The sequence below is a fragment of the Cyprinus carpio genome, chromosome A2, assembly GCF_018340385.1.
Source record: "Cyprinus carpio isolate SPL01 chromosome A2, ASM1834038v1, whole genome shotgun sequence".
Classification (NCBI taxonomy): domain Eukaryota; kingdom Metazoa; phylum Chordata; class Actinopteri; order Cypriniformes; family Cyprinidae; genus Cyprinus; species Cyprinus carpio.
The window spans coordinates 27,529,892-27,546,549 of record NC_056573.1 but is presented as its reverse complement, the minus strand read 5'-3'; the positions used below and the strand labels follow the sequence as shown (position 1 = coordinate 27,546,549).

At 39.5% G+C, this 16,658-nt stretch overlaps 1 protein-coding gene and 1 pseudogene across 1 annotated transcript in view; both read left to right on the top strand.

Annotated features, from left to right (window-relative positions):
- Positions 1–3,837: 3,837 nt before the first annotated feature.
- On the top strand, positions 3,838–6,967 carry LOC109077150 (annotated as a pseudogene).
- A 792-nt stretch (positions 6,968–7,759) lies between these two features.
- ncstn (nicastrin) overlaps positions 7,760–16,658 on the top strand; it is an 18,087-nt gene continuing 9,188 nt past the window's right edge. The window contains 13 exon segments of the mRNA XM_042713678.1: positions 7,760–7,916; positions 9,194–9,295; positions 9,383–9,506; positions 9,586–9,704; positions 11,427–11,572; positions 11,646–11,796; positions 12,991–13,100; positions 13,192–13,347; positions 13,642–13,746; positions 14,502–14,579; positions 14,697–14,864; positions 15,530–15,634; positions 15,718–15,816. Of these exon segments, the coding sequence (XP_042569612.1) occupies positions 7,847–7,916; positions 9,194–9,295; positions 9,383–9,506; positions 9,586–9,704; positions 11,427–11,572; positions 11,646–11,796; positions 12,991–13,100; positions 13,192–13,347; positions 13,642–13,746; positions 14,502–14,579; positions 14,697–14,864; positions 15,530–15,634; positions 15,718–15,816 (1,533 nt within the window). The 5' untranslated portion in view covers positions 7,760–7,846.

Here is a 16,658-nt window from a genome sequence, read left to right as displayed (position 1 = left end):
ACCCAAACAAACTTGGTGCTAGAGTGCTCAATTCATTCAGCACACACACACCAGGTCCGAGTCATCATGTGGTTGACATATCCCACAAGGACACTGATAAAACCATGCAGCCACAACAAGCACTGCTGATAGACACTATCCCAGCTGAACCCTGCCCGCAGAGCTCCTCACAGACAGACTGTGATGTATCAAAACAACTACAAGACTCAGCACCCAAGGACGACTTTCTGGAAAACAGCCGGGGAAGCAAGGACAACATATCACAGTCACCGGAAACACCAGAGCCACAGCCCCTCTCACCGGACACATTATCCCTCTCTCCAGCATCTCCACTTCTGTGCTTCTCACAGAAAATGGAGGAATTGGTGTATGCTGGTACTAAACTCTCTCACTCATTCGCTGCAAGCCCGTAAATATCACCAAAAAAACAGCGGGCCCCCCAACCACCAAAGCCTGTGGGCCCTGCTCCTGTGAGAGCCCCAACCCTCCATCTGCTGTAGGTGAACCAAAAACAACTGATAGCAGCTCTCAGTGATATGTGTCGGGTCCCCGGTATAATAACAGCAACATTCACAAATGTTTACAGAACAAGCGGGAACCCAGTGTGCCTGTAGCTTTCTCTATTTCAGTTTTATCACGTGATAGAAAGTCCAAGGCCTTTTCAAGACGAAGGGCAAACTCATCTAATCTGCGGCCTATTATGCATCAAACTAAGATTAATGTAAAGACACAAAGCTCTGCCATCAAGTTAGCATTTTTAAACATTCGCTCACTAAAAAATAAATCGTTTCTAATCAATGACTTTATAACCACAAACAATCTGGATTTTATGTTTCTAAATGAAACATGGCTAGAAGACAGCTGCAGTGCAACAGTCCTCAATGAAGCAGCCCCTCCTAACTTTACTTTCATGAGTGTCTGCAGGACTGTTATGAGAGGTGGAGGTGTAGCTGCTCTGTTTAAAGATGTCTATCAATGCAAGCAAGTGTCATTTGGTCAGTACTTGTCTTTTGAATATTTAGGAATTGTGCTGAAAGGTGCTCCACGCATTCTGTTTATCATTATTTACAGGCCTACAAAATACTCTCCAGCCTTTGTTGGAGAGGTCACAGAAATGCTATCAATGATTTCCTCAGAGTTTGACTGTTTTGCTATTGCAGGGGATTTTAATATTCACATAGATAATGCAGAAAACAAAACTACAAAAGAAATGATAACGGTTCTAAACACTTTTGACCTGATTCAGCATGTGCATGGACCCACACACAAAGGTGGACACACCCTAGATTTAATCATCATTAGGGGTCTAAACATTTCATCCATTGTTATTAAGGACGTAGCACTATCTGATCACTTCTGTATTTTCTTTGATATATTGATCTCTGCTACCACTGAGACGAAACTTGAAGTTCACTATAGCATCTATAAAGACAGCCTTCATGCTTTTAATGTGAATGTAGCCACAGCTAGACAGAATTTCTTCTCAAACCTTATAAACAGTAACTTAAACAACACTCAAACTCTTTTTGCTACTGTTGAGAGACTGACAAACCCCCCAAGTCAGATTCCCAGTGAAATGCTCTCAGTTAGCAAATGCAATGAGTTTGCTTCCATCTTTTCTGAGAAGATCATTAATATCAGGAAGGCGATTAGCACATCCTCAAGTAATGCAGAGGTCAGACAGATCTGGACGCAATATCAAAAAGATACTATGTCCATTTTTGAAGCAATTGATAGCAAAATTTTGGAAGAAATAGTGCAGCACCTAAAATCGTCAACATGCTATCTTGACACACTTCCCACATCTTTTTTCAAAAGTGTTTTAAAACTGTTTTAGAAGCAGATCTCTTAGAAGTGCGTGAACGCCTCACTTCTTTCTGGGACATTTCCAAACTCCCTGAAAAACTGCAGTTTGTTAAGCCCCTCCTGAAAAAGAGCAATCTTGATAACACCCATTTTGAGCAATTATAGACCAATATCAAATCTTCCTTTTATAGGCAAAATTATAGAAAAGGTAGTCCTTAATCAGCTGAACAAATACTTAAACTCAAATGGATACCTGGACAATTTTCATTCTGGTTTCTGACCACATCACAGCACAGAGACAGCACTCATCAAGATAATAAATGATATTCGCTTAAATTCTGACTCTGGCAAAATATCAGTGCTGGTATTGCTAGATCTCAGTGCTGCGTTTGACACTGTCAATCATAACATACTACAAGAGAGACTGGAAAACTTGGTCGGGCTTTCTGGGATGGTACTCAAATGGTTCAGGTGATACTTAGAAGGGAGAGGCTATTATGTGAGTATAGGAGAGTATAAGTCTTAATGGACGTCCATGACATGCGGAGTCCCACAAGGCTCAATTCTGGCACCACTCTTGTTTAGCCTGTATATGCTCCCACTAAGTCAAATAATGAGAAAGAACCAAATTGCCTATCACAGCTATGCTGATGATACACAGATTTACATAGCCTTATCTCCAAATGACTACAGCCCCATTGACTCCCTCTGCCAATGTATTGATGAAATGAATAGCTGGATGTGCCAGAACTTTCTTCAGTTAAACAAGGAGAAAACTGAAGTCATTGCATTTGGAAACAAAGATGAAGTTCTTCAAGGTGAATGCATACCTTGACTCTAGGGGTCAAACAACTAAAAATCGAGTCAGGAATCTTGGTGTGATTCTGGAGACAGACCTTAGTTTCAGTACTCATGTCAAAGCAGTAACTAAATCAGCATACTATCATCTTAAAAACATTGCAAGAATTAGATCTTTTGTTTCCAGTCAAGACTTAGAGAAACTTGTTCATGCCTTTATAACCAGCAGGGTGGACTATTGTAATGGTCTCCTCACCGTCCTTCACAAGAAGACCTGATTAGACAGCTGCAGCTCATCCAGAACACTGCTGCCAGGATTCTGACTAGAACCAGAAAATCTGAGCATATCACACCAGTCCTCAGGTCCTTACACTGGCTTCCAGTTACATTTAGGATTGAGTTTTTTAAGTACTTTTACTCGTTTATAAATCACTCAATGATCTAGGACTGAAATATATTGCAGATGTGTTCACTGAATATAAACCTAACAGAGCACTCAGATCATTAGGATTGAGTCAGTTGGAAATACCAAGGGTTCACACAAAACAAGGGGAGTCCGCCTTTAGTTACTATGCCGCCCGCAGTTGGAATCAGCTTCCAGAAGAGATCAGATGTGCTAAAACACTATTCACATTTAAATCTAGACTCAAAACTTAACTGTTTTAAATTCATTTTAAATAAGTCAATTTTTAAATATGTCTGAACTGATTGCACTGTATCTTACGTATTCACTGTATTTTATGTAAACTCATTTTCTATTTTAACTGTTTTAAATTCATTTTAAATAAGTCAATTTTTAAATCATTTTCAAAGTTTTAAAATTGCTTGTTTTTTTTTTCTTGTTACATACATGACTTTTCAGCTGTTTTTTATTTTTATTTTTATTTGTTTGTTTGTTTTGTTTTTTGCATCCATAAAAATGCAGTGAAGCTGTTAAATGATAAAGAAATGAATGCGTGTAAAAGGCATCATATGTAATTAATAATCAGTATTGAATGGAGTTTATCAGTGATGTCAGTTCATTTCTGGAACAGCTCACTGTGTCCCTCTAGTGGATGCATTTAACGGAAAAATACACAATTAAAGTTATTAATAAACCCTTCTGTGCATATCTTACATTAAATATATCTGTAAATAAATATAAATGCATTTATTATTTTTTATTGCACACACTCACACTAAGCACCAATCTAAAATCCAATCAAAAAGTTGCATCATCGCTTGAGCTCGTGCAAAGTTTCGTTTCTGTTGAAGTCCTGCCTCTCTCTAAACTACAGTCAAGCATCACAAACTCACAGCGAGCCTTTTCACGCAGAACTTACAAAGCAAACTACACACATGTCCAACCAAGGTACTGTAACTATGCCTTTTACATGTGTTTAATCATTTAATAGCATTTACTTGGTTATTATTATATTGATTTAAACAGATGCTGTTTACGTTGTTCTTGCATTTTGTCACAACTTATCATTTGTTTAAATATATGCATCTTACACAGTTAACTAAATAAATGTCTCCAGCATCAGTTAGTCTGAGCACAGCAGATCATATTTGTGACCCTGGAGCACAAAACCAGTCATAAGGGTCATTTTTTTTAAATTGAGATTTATACATCATCTGAAAGCTGAATAAATAATCTCTCCATTGATGTGTGGTTTGTTAGGAGGACAATATTTGTCTGCGATGCAGCTATTTAAAAATCTGGAATCTGAGGGTGCAAAAAAATCTAAATATTGAGAAAATCATCTAATATCCTAATGATTTTTGGCATTCAATAAAAATCTATAATTTTGACCCATGCAATGTATTTTTGGCTATTGCTACAAATATAACCCAGAGACTTAAAACTGCTTTTGTGCTCCAGGGACACATATGTGGCTCGGTCTGTTAGTCTTGTCTTAGGTTATGAGAAAGGGTTACAGTGGGAGTTTTATCAAGTGAGTGTTGTATTTGAATTCCCTCACGTATGAGATGACCACAGAAACCTAAAACCTATACGCAACTGTAGAATATCATTTTTCTCAACAACGAACACTTTTTCCTCAGGAGCAAAGACGCCACAGGGTCTGCAAAGTCACCACAGGCAGTGGTCCAACAGAAGCTTAAATGAGGGCAACAGATCCACCCGAAATGTTTGTTCACCCTCTCAAACTCAAAGTCCTCCCAGCATGAGTAGACAAGGTTCATCTGGCAGCGATGCGCTCGCAGTGAACCCAGCTCCGGATGAACTGCGTCTGGTTCTGCTGGGAAGAACCGGTGCAGGGAAGAGTGCAACAGGAAACAGCATCCTGGGAGAAGATCGATTTGATGCTGAAGTGAGCATGAGTTCAGTCACTAAAGAGTGCAGGAGAGAACGTGGAACAGTGGAAGGACGAAAGCTGGTTCTTGTGGACACACCTGGGTTTTTTGACACCGATCTGACAGCTGAAGAACTGCGACAGGAGGTCATTCATTGCCTGGCCTTGAGTTTCTCCTGTGTCCTCACGCGTTTCTGTTCTGCTCGTCATACCGATAGATCGATATACAGAGGAGCAGCAGCGCACCGTAGACATGATTCTGGAGATGTTCAGTGAAGATATCGATCGTCACAGCATCCTGATATTCTCACACGCCGACAAACTCAGAGGAGAATCCATCGAAAGGTTCGTTTTGAAACAAAATCGAAAAGTTCGGGACCTCGTGAAGAGATTTGGGAGGCGCTTCGTGGCCTTCGACAACACAAACCCTACAAACCCAGAACAAGTGAGTCGACTCCTGCAGAAAGTGGACGAGCTGCTGGCTGTGAATGAGAACCGTCCCTTCACTAATGAAGTTACAGAAGCCATGCAGGAAGCCCAGAAGATAATAGAAGAGAGAATACAAGCAGAAACTGCTGAAAGAACGAGGAAAATCAAGGAGGAGGTCAAGAAAATGGCTGATGCTCGTTGGCGTGCGTTCATTTCTGACGTCAATGAAGAGAGGCAAGAAACTGAACGAAGAAAGAAACGCATTCAAGCCAGGATTGATCGGATTGAGACGGATATATTGAAAGAAGATCAGAACGTGGAGCCGATCCCAGCGAGACTGAGACGGTTCACAGTGTCTCTGCAGACGGAGCTGGAGAACATGAGACGACTAGAAGAAAGAGAGATGGAGGAGGAGAGAAAGAGAAAGGAACGAGAAGAGAAAGAACGGGAGGACCTGGACACATGGATCCAAGAAGAGGAGCAGAGGAGACTGAGCGAAGGAGGACCGAAGAATCAGTTTTCTTCAGATCATATTAAAATGCTGACTCTGCTCTCCATGTTTTTGCTGGGGATCGGAGCGTCATTTGCGCCGGTTCTCTTAGCGTTCCTGTTCCCTGCAGCTCCCGCCGTGGAAGCCGGGTTGGCGGCGTCAATTTTGTCTAAACTGTTAGCTGCAGAAGGATGGGGTTTCGTTTGGGTGGTTGCTGGAGTCGCCAAAGCTGCAGCGTTGACCCGCTGCTCCATCCAGTGACCGGTTCATCGTTTATAACGCACCGTTAACAACAGCAGCTGACCATTTACATTTATGCATTTAGTAACTTACAGTGCATTCAGGCTAGCATTTTTATTTTTTTACCTAATATGTGTTCCCTGGGAATCGAACCCACAACCTTTTGCGCTGCTAACACAATGCTCTACCACTGAGCCACAGGAACACCAGTGTGCTTTATAACATCAGATAAAACCAGAAGTTATAGGACATCAACAAAAACAAAGCTAAAAACTAATTATATCAGCATTATATCAGCCAAATGAAATTTAGTGTGTTAGAAAAAATTCAAGTTTGACGAGTTTTAGTATCAGTGTTACATTAAACTTCTATATATAGGCCTGGATTCACAGACAGGGTTTAGACTAAACTTCTATATATAGGCCTGGATTCACAGACAGGGTTTAGACTAAACCAGGATTAGGCCGTAGTTCAATTAGGACATTTAAGTGCATGCCTTATAGCAACAAACATTAGTGGTGTGCATCTTGAGACAAAACACAGGCACTGATGTGCTTTAACACCAGTCAGTGCAAGTGTCTTTTTTTTAAGTTGAAACAGCTCAGATTTATGTTTTAGTCTAGGCTTAAACCTTGTGTGTGAACCCGGGGGATATTTGTAGCTCCTGGTAATTCCAGATGTCTTATGTTAGCGGTAAAAAGCGGCCTACGTTATTTAAAATATATCTAGTCAGTGACATTATCGTCTCAAATAATAATTCTGTGTTTTCAGCTTCAAGAAATTGTATGATGAGATCAGTATCGTGAAATGTATCGAATCGTGACATGAGTGTATCATTACATTACGTTAGTTTATAGTTATGATTGTATCCTCCTTTATTCCTCTAAATAAAGTCAAGGCATGTGTATCGTGTCTCTGGACTTTATTGTGTTATGTGGCATATAAGTGCATATTACATAATTAATCCATGTATTAATATACAATTACGCCAAAAATATACTTTGGTTTCCAGGTTCTTGTTTTTTTTTTTTTTTAACTACCTCCACAAATTGATTATCGAAGCTTGTTGGTGATATGTGAATTTTGGCCTTAAACTCAAACTTAAAAAAATAAATAAAAAGGAAATGTTATTTTATAAATCACAATGCAGTGTTTAAAGGTGTATATATGCACTGTGAAATAAACTAAAGTTTGATTTTTTTAGATTGTGTGTCAAAGGAAAGCATTGCTTGTGTTTGCTGCAAAAAGAAAATTAGAACTGAATAAAAAAGTGCACGTGACTTTATAAAAATTAAAAGCGAGTGGTTAGTTTTAAAAAAATGCATTTTTACTTTATTGTAATGTAACTGATTACATTTGAGTACTTTTCTAAATTTCTAATGAATGTTTTCAACTAATCATTTAAAGCAGGCAGGGTTAAATTACTGCCAGACTTTCTTCATCACTTAAATTAACCTCTGATATCGCTTAAAAACTGATTTAAAAACATAAGAAATATAGTTGAATAATGCAATTTAGGAAATAAATCAATCAAATCTGTATATGTGTGAAAATATTCATCCTTTGTAATCAGTAACATTTTCATAAGTCACTGTCATTTAATTACACGTTTTTCTCAGTGCCTGTAACAGATCACAGTTACATTTATTTTGTAATTAAATTACGTAATTCCGTTACACGTCCCTAGCGTCACACACGTGATGTAATAACGCGGCGCCGCCGAGAAGGAGCCGGAACCGGAAGAAAACACGAAATCTGCCCCAAGCGCGACGCTGCTGATCTGTAAATGAGGAAGATGACAGATTTAATATCAATAAACTGCGTTAAACTTCTAATCAGCGCTTTATTCTACACGTGTGAGTATAAATACGAGTGTTTACTGTTGAGTTGTGATTCCGTGCGGTCGCGAGATGACGAATATTGTTCTCTCGCTCAGGCCCGGAATGAATTATTTCATGAATTAATTCATTCGCATTGATTTTATGAAGAAGCATGTAAATATTGTGAATAATCATCGAGATCATGCATTATAGCTCTTACCGTCGCTCTACCGTGGGTTTATATATTAAATACCTCACAAAACCATGATTTCATAATCTTTAATATGATAGGATAGGACAATTATTTAGAAAAATAAAGATTAATTATATTTTCTTAATGTCAGTTCAGTTAAATCGAGTTTTGATATATGCAGACTTCACTGGTTTTGTGATTTATACACGAAAATTAACTTTTTAAAGCATGTTTCATGTATGTAAGTGAGAACAATGGATTGTAAATTTTAAAAAAAAAATATATATATTGTATTTTTTTTGTTGCGTTCTAAAGTTTTTACTTTTTTGAATTATTGAAATTTAGTTTTTTGTGTTAGAAATAAATTATTAATCTGTCTCCTACTTTGTCTTTTCCTTATGGCGTGGTCAGATTTGTCTGTAAGCATATTTTGGGATCTTTGTATAGTCTCACGCGTAACATTTTTATTATTTTATTTATTTTTTTAAATCTACTATTTTAACTTAAGAGGTTTGGAGATCGTTCATTACACAATGGTTTTTAGATTTCAGTCTATAATATGCAAGTAGGTCAAATATTGATATTTTTGATATTTTTATATTTTTATACCATCATACATCACCAGAATTTTTAGGTTTGGGCTGTCTGAACTTTATGGAATTATTTATTTTTTACTGAAGTAAAAGAAATATTAAATAATATAAAATAAGCATGTTTTACATAAAAAATATGGTACTTTTAGTGGTAGGTAAATAAATAAAAAACACAAAAAATGCATAAATTGATAGTTTTTATTTTATCAAAGATAGTGATATGACATTTTTATATATATATATATATATATATATATATATATATATATATATGCTTATATATGCTTAAGGGGTTAATGTTTTTATGTTTACTTATTATTCTATTCTAAGTAATTTTTATACTTTCTTAATTTTGTATATTTTAGAAAAGTCAAAATAGTTCAGTTTAGTTTGAATCAGTGTGAAAAAAGCAGAACACATTTAATGCATAAAGAGATCAGCGACAGTATGTAGTGTGCACTGTCTGAGTAATAATACTGTAATCGCGGTTAGCATGACTCGTGTGTGATGTGTCTCTGCTGCTGCAGGCGTCTTGTGCAGCTCGGTGGAACAGAAGATCTATGTCGTACTCAATGAGACGGTTCCGTGTGTGCGACTCCTGAACGCCACTCATCAGATCGGCTGCCAGTGTGAGTCATTCATTATCCTGCGGTGTATTTCAAACTCTGTGTTCGGATGGCTGTGATGTATGGTCCATTGTTTTATTCGTCCTTCAGCGTCTATATCGGGAGATACAGGAGTCCTCCATGTGCTGGAGACCGAATCAGACCTGGACTGGATCCTCAGCTCAGGACCGCATCCTCCGTACATGGTGATCATGGAGACGGCCTTCTTCAACAGGTGCTGTAACACCTGTCTGTCTGTGTGTGTGTGTGTGTGTGTGTCTCTGTGTGTCTGATCTGATGTGTTTCTCCTGCAGGTCGGTCATGATGAGGATGAAGAACTCGTCCAGAGTTGCTGGAGTCGCTGTGATCATCTCAAAAACAGGCCTTGCTGATAATTTCTCACCTCACACGACCTGCCCCAACCAGAACACAGGTGTGTGTGCGTGCGAGAGAGTGCGTGCGAGAGAGTGCGTGTGTGTGTTTGTGTGAGAGAGTGCGTGTGCGTGAGTGCGTGTGCGAGACAGTGCGTGTGCGAGAATGCGTGAGTGCGTGCGAGAGAGTGCGTGCGAGAGAGTGCGTGCGAGAGAGTGCGTGCGAGAGAGTGCGTGCGTGTGCGAGAGTGCGTGTGTGCGTGAGAGTGCATGCGGCGAGAGTGAGAGCGTGCGAGAGAGTGCGTGCGAGAGAGTGTGTTTGCGAGAGTGCGTGTGTGAGTGCGTGCGAGAGAGTGCGTTTGTGTGTGAGAGTGCGTGTGTGTTTGTGAGAGTGTGCGAGAGTGCGTGTGTGTGTTTGTGTGCGAGAATGCGTGTGTGAGTGCGTGCGAGAGAGTGCGTGCGAGAGAGTGCATGCGAGAGAGTGCGTGCGAGAGAGTGCGTGCGTGAGAGTGCGTGTGTGCGTGCGCGAGAGTGCGTGCTTGATAGTGCGTGCTTGATAGTGTGTGTGCGAGAGTGCGTGTGTGCGTGTGCGAGAGTGCATGTGTGAGTGCGTGCGTGTGTGTATATACGAGTGTGTAGGTGCGCGAGTGTGTGAGTGTGTGCGCGCGCGTGTGTATATACTATTATTTCGTGCATGAGAGTGCGTGCTTGATAGTGCGTGTCCGAGAGTGCGTGTGTGTGTGCGTGCGCGAGAGTGCGAGTGCGTGCATGTGCGAGAGTGCGTGCGCGAGAGTGCGTGAGAGTGCGTGCGTGTGCGAGAGTGCGAGTGCGTGCGTGTGCGAGAGTGCGTGAGAGTGTTTGTGTGCGAGAATGCGTGTGTGAGTGCGTGCGAGAGAGTGCGTGCGAGAGAGTGCGTGCGAGAGAGTGCGTGCGAGAGAGTGCGTGCAAGAGAGTGCGTGCGAGAGAGTGCGTGCGTGAGAGTGCGTGTGTGCGTGCGCGAGAGTGCGTGCGCGAGAGTGCGTGCTTGATAGTGCGTGTGCGAGAGTGCGTGTGTGCGTGCGTGTGCGAGAGTGCATGTGTGAGTGCGTGCGTGAGAGTGCGTGTGCAAGTGTGTGCGTGAGAGTGCGTGCGGCGAGAGTGCGTGCACAAGAGTGTGTGTGAGTGCGTGCATGAGAGTGCGTGCTTGATAGTGCGTGTCCGAGAGTGCGTGTGTGTGTGCGTGCGCGAGAGTGCGAGTGCGTGCATGTGCGAGAGTGCATGCGCGAGAGTGCGAGAGTGCGAGTGCGTGCGTGTGCGAGAGTGCGTGTGCGTGAGTGAGTGTGTGCGTGTGAGTGAGTGCGTGCGCGAGAGTGCGTGCGCGAGAGAGCGCACGTGCGAGATAGCAAAGATAGCAAAACCTGTTTTCTGCGAAATGTATGAAAATTAATTGAGGTTCATGCTTAATTTTTAAAAAATTGTCGTTTTCCCTTTAAATTACGTTTATTGGCAGATATTTTTGTCTTGTTTTTTAAGCACAAACATTTTGATAAGTTTGTAAGAAACTAGACTTCTTATCCTGTCTTATGAGATTTTGCATCTCAAGAAAATGATTGTCTTGATGTAAGAATATGTAGATATTTGCACTGGAAAACAAAACAAAAACACTTAGTGAGGAAATCTCATTTTACAGTGTTTTATGAGGAACTTTTGGAGAAATAGAAACAGAATGGGAAAAGTGAAGAAATGCTGAGCAGTTACAACACTTTCCCACATCGGTGTGTGATTACGGTTTTCTCGTGTTTCAGGTGTGTATAGTGAGAGTTACGGCTCTGATCTGGCGAACTGTAACGGGACCGTGTGGAATCCTCTCGGGAACGGACTGTCCTACGAAGACTTCTCATTCCCTGTGTTTGCTCTGAAAGACGAGAATCAGACTCAGGTCCTCCGTAAGGTGAGTGTCTCTCTCTCAGGTGTGTGTGTGTGTTCATCACAGCGCTGTATGACACGTGTGTGTGTGTTTGCAGTGTTATGAGGATCATAACCAGCGTGTGAACGGAAGCGCTCCTCAGTATCCGCTGTGTGCCATGCAGCTCTTCTCACACATGCATGCTGTGACCGACACCGTGACCTGCATGAGACGCACAGACCTGCAGAACCGATTCAGCATCAACCCAGGTACACACACACACACACACACACACACACACACACACACACACACACACATCATCATCATTAGACACAAAGCACATGCCGAAAGATAAGAAGTCTTGTTTTCTGAGAAATGTATCAAAATTGAGGCTTAAACAAGAAAAAAAAATATAAGATTGAAAAATAAATTTTTCCCCTTTCAGTTAAGTAAATTTTTTTGACCCTGCTAGCAGAGAGCGAGAGTGAAAAAAATATTTATAAATACATACACATACACAAACTTATCACTTGAATATTAATTTTTTTTTTGTTTTTTTTTTTAGTTAGTTGCCAAGGCAACTTTTGTCATTTTTGTTTAGTTTAAGCTGAAGTACTAAAATAACTAAAACTGAAATAAAATAAAAAATCTAACCTATATAAACATAATTTTAAAAAGGAAAACTAATAAAAATGACAAAAACGCACATCAAAATTACTAAAACTATAACTTAAATTAAAATGAAATTAAAAATACAATAAAATATATATATATAAAGCTTGGAACTAAAATATTTCCAGAAATTGTAATAGTGTCTCAAATAACAGATTTCTAGACCTGGAAAAATCTTGAAATTGATAAAATCTTTAAACAGCAAGGGCAATTTTAAAATAAATATTTATTTTTCTAATTATTTTAAGCTCTCAAAAATATTTTATAAGGTAGACATTGTGAGTAAAAATATATTTTTTATATTTTTATTGTATAAAAATACTTATCATTAGTGGTCGACCAATAGACAGACAGACAGACAGACAGACAGACAGACAGACATATAGATAGATAGATAGATAGATAGATAGATAGATAGATAGATAGATAGATAGATAGATAGATAGATAGATAGACAGACAGATGAGAAAACAGACAGATGAAAATCTTATCAGCCGATGCCGATGTTTTAAAAAGCCAAATATCGGCCGACCACTGCTTGTCATTATATCCTTATAAAAAGAGCAGGAACATTTAAGAACATTCAGCATTATTTTTTATTATTATTTTTAATTATGATTATTTTGGTTACTCATTTTAATCTGTGCACACCCCTAATTTCTGTAAATTAAAAACATTTTGTAAATAAAATTGCCATTATAGCAGACCCTCCCACAGAGGAAATCTGTTCACCTGCACACTGTTTATGAGCCTCATACCTGCTTTCCCTGTGTCTCGTCTCCTGTCAGAAGTCCTGTGTGACCCGCTGAGTGATTTTAACGTCTGGACGTCCACTCGGCCCCTCAACAACAGCGCCAAGGGCCACGCAGCCGACGAGAGCGTCGTCATCGCCGCCACACTTCCAACTAAAAAACTCTATACATCAATAAAGCACCAACCACCACTAATGTTCCTTCCAGCTCTGAACCGAACACTCCTCTTTTGTGTCTCAGCTCGACGGCAGGTCGTTTTTCTGGGAGCAGGCTCCGGCCGCCGAAGGAACCGTGTCTGGAATCGTCACCCTATTGGCCACCATTCAAGCACTCTATCCTGTCACTCAAGAAGCCCCGCCCCCTCGCAATATCTTCTTCAGCTTCTTCCAAGGGGTCAGCATCATCATTATTCTTCAATCATAATTAGATCCGACTGCGAGAATGAAGACATTTTGATACAAATTGGATTTAAGATGATGCGATTATTAACATTTGTAACCACTCTCTGTTACACATGTAAGGTAATGAGGTCATGTGACTTGTTTGTTTATCGCTGGATGTAGTATGCAGTGCACTAGTATTCACTACAGCGGAGATGCTGTATGAATAGAAGTATGCAGTGAGCATCTGTTTGTGTATTTTATTACAGTTTTATATATTTTTACAAGCTCTCGTTCTCTCTCATAGGAAGCCTTTGACTACATTGGCAGCTCAAAAATGGTGTATGACATGGAAAAAAATGATTTTGTTATTGACATGAACAATGTGCACTCCATGCTGGAAATTGGGCAGGTATGAACACATCCATGTTTATTATATTCTTTTATTATAATATTTATCTTTATTGTTATTGTGGTTATTTATATTCAATTATTATTTTTATTATTATATTATTATTATTATATTATTATTATTATTATATTATTTATTATATCATTTTAAAAAAAGCATGCTGGTTCAATTTATTTATGTTCTATTATTATTATGATTAATATTATTATTTATTTTATTGTTATTGTTAATAATGACAATAACAGTATTTTTATTTATATATTATTTATATTATGTTGTTAGTATTATTATGTTTTATAATGATTATTTATGTTCTATTGTTAACAATAATATTATGATGTTTTTATTTTGGTTATTATTTATTTATATTATTTGTTGTTTATTTATATAGCATATTTATAAATAACTGTAGGTTGATGCACTGTACAGAAGGTTAAGACATATAAAATTAATTATCGAAAATATAAAATTATTATTATGGTTATTATTATTTTTATTATCGTTATCTCATAAATGTTTTTTTCATATTCTGTTTGACTGTGCATTTGGAATATCTTTATATTAGATTTCAAGGAACCAAAAAAGCCACAAGAGTAGAAATGATATGAATGAGTGATAGAGAAGTGTGTAGTCTAATATTTAACATGATCTGCTCTGTCATTAGTTCCTCACTGAAGTTGGCTTTTGTCTGTTTCAGTTGTCTTTTGTTGTTTGAGATGCTGCAAGTTAGTAACAGGATTCCTGTGTTCTCATAGGTCGGCCTGCGCAGTGGGCGGAGCCTCTGGATGCACTCTGACCCTGTATCCCGCCAAAACAAGAGTGTGGACACAGAGGTGAGTGAGGAGGAGGGGAAACTCTCTCTCTTCTCTCATGCATTATCTCGCTCGCCCTCATTCACACTCTCTCTCTCTCTCTCGCTCGCTCGCCCTCACTCACTCTCTCTCTCTCAGGTGTCGGAGATGATGAGCAGAATGCAGTCTGCTGCTGCTGGTCTGAAGCTCACAGTGGATCATCCGTCGGTCAGTCAGCCGCTGCCGCCCTCGTCCTTCCAGCGCTTCCTGCGAGCGAGACGGATCCCAGGCCTGGTGCTGGCAGAAAAAAACAAATCACCAACAAACATCAAACAAAAAACAATCAGTCTGTGATTCTTGACTCTTCTCATGATCTTCAGGAACAGTAATAATGAGAATCGTGACTTATTCTGATCCGTCACGTCATATTCTGGTGTCATTTTTAAGTGTTAGTAAATCTGAAATTGTATATAACTTTGAGAACAAACATAAAATACTTTAGTTGATGTTCTGCGGTGTGACGTGCTTAACATCTAAAATATTTCTACTGTATTTTGATTATTATTGTTTCATTATTATACATTATTCATTGAAATATTATTGCTATTGTGATTATTTTAATATATTTTAATTTTATTTAATGTGCCATGGAAATACCATATTCTGCTGAATTTATTTTTTTTTTTTCCTTTCTAATTTTTCATTCCTGTCCTTGCTAATCTGGAAATTAAATTAAATTAAATTAAATTAAATTAAATTAAATTAAATTAAATTAAACAATATAAAAATATAGTATATAAATAAAATAAAAATATTTTAATAAAATTGTAATTTATTTGTCACATCCCAGAAATATAATTATAACTATAACAAAAAGGTAATCGAGTAACCAGCATCGAGTTCTTCCTCAGAAGTCTCATTGCAGCTGTTTTTAACATGACTAGGCGTCTGAAGACACATTTAGCATGTTTTTTGTCATCTGTACCTGATACAGATACTACGAGAGCATGTACGACGACGCAGAGAACCTGAACGTCACGTATCCTCCCGGCCTGACTCCAGACGAGCAGCTGGTGTACGAGACGGACGCGGCCAAGGTGCGTAACTGCTGCTGATGTGTTCACTGCTGTACTCAGTGTCAGTGCGGCCGAACTCATCCCAGACTTTCTTCCTCTCTCAGTCTCTGGCTGAGGTGGCCACACTAGTCGCCCGCTCACTTTATCTCCAGGCCGGAGGAGAGGAGAAGAACCTGAACAACATCACCGCCGACCCCAAGATCGTGAGTCACATGACCAGCACGAACACACACACACACACACTCACACTCACTCTCTCTCTCTCTCTCTCTCTCTCTCTCTCTCTCTCTCTCTCTCTCTCTCTCTCTCTCTCCTCTCCTCTCCTCCTCTCTCACACAACCACAGTCACATGACCAGCACTAACCACACACCTACGCTCCTCCCCCTCGCTCTCTCTCTCTCTCTACTCGCTCTCTCTCTCCCTTCACACACTCCACACTCCTCTCTCTCTCTCTCTCTCTTTCTCTCTCTCACACACACACAGTCACATGACCAGCACTAACACACACACGCTCTCTCTCTCGCTCTCTCTCTCTCTCTCTCGCTCTCTCTCACACACACACTCTCTCTCTCTCTCTCTCTCTCTTTACATGATCTCTCACAAACAAACATTCACAACACCAGCACTAACACACACACGCTCTCCCCCCCCTCTCTTCTCGCTCCTCTCTCTCTCTCTCTCCGCTCTCTCTCACACACACACACTCTCCCCTCTCTCTCTCTCTCCCTTTCCCCTCCTCTCACACACCACAGTCCACCATCCCCCCAGCACTAACACCCCACACGCTCCCCGCTCTCCTCTCTCTCTCTCTCTCGCTCTCTCCCCCTAACTAAATCTCTGTTTATCAAGTATTTATGAACACTCTTTCTCTCTCTCACACACACACAGTCACATGATCACATGATTGTGTGTGACAAAATAAATACTCAACATAAATAAATCACTATTAAACAATTATTTATGAACATAATATTGCAAAAGAAACAATATACAAAAAGAATTAATACAAAAAAAAAAATAAAAAAAGAAAAAAATAAATACATT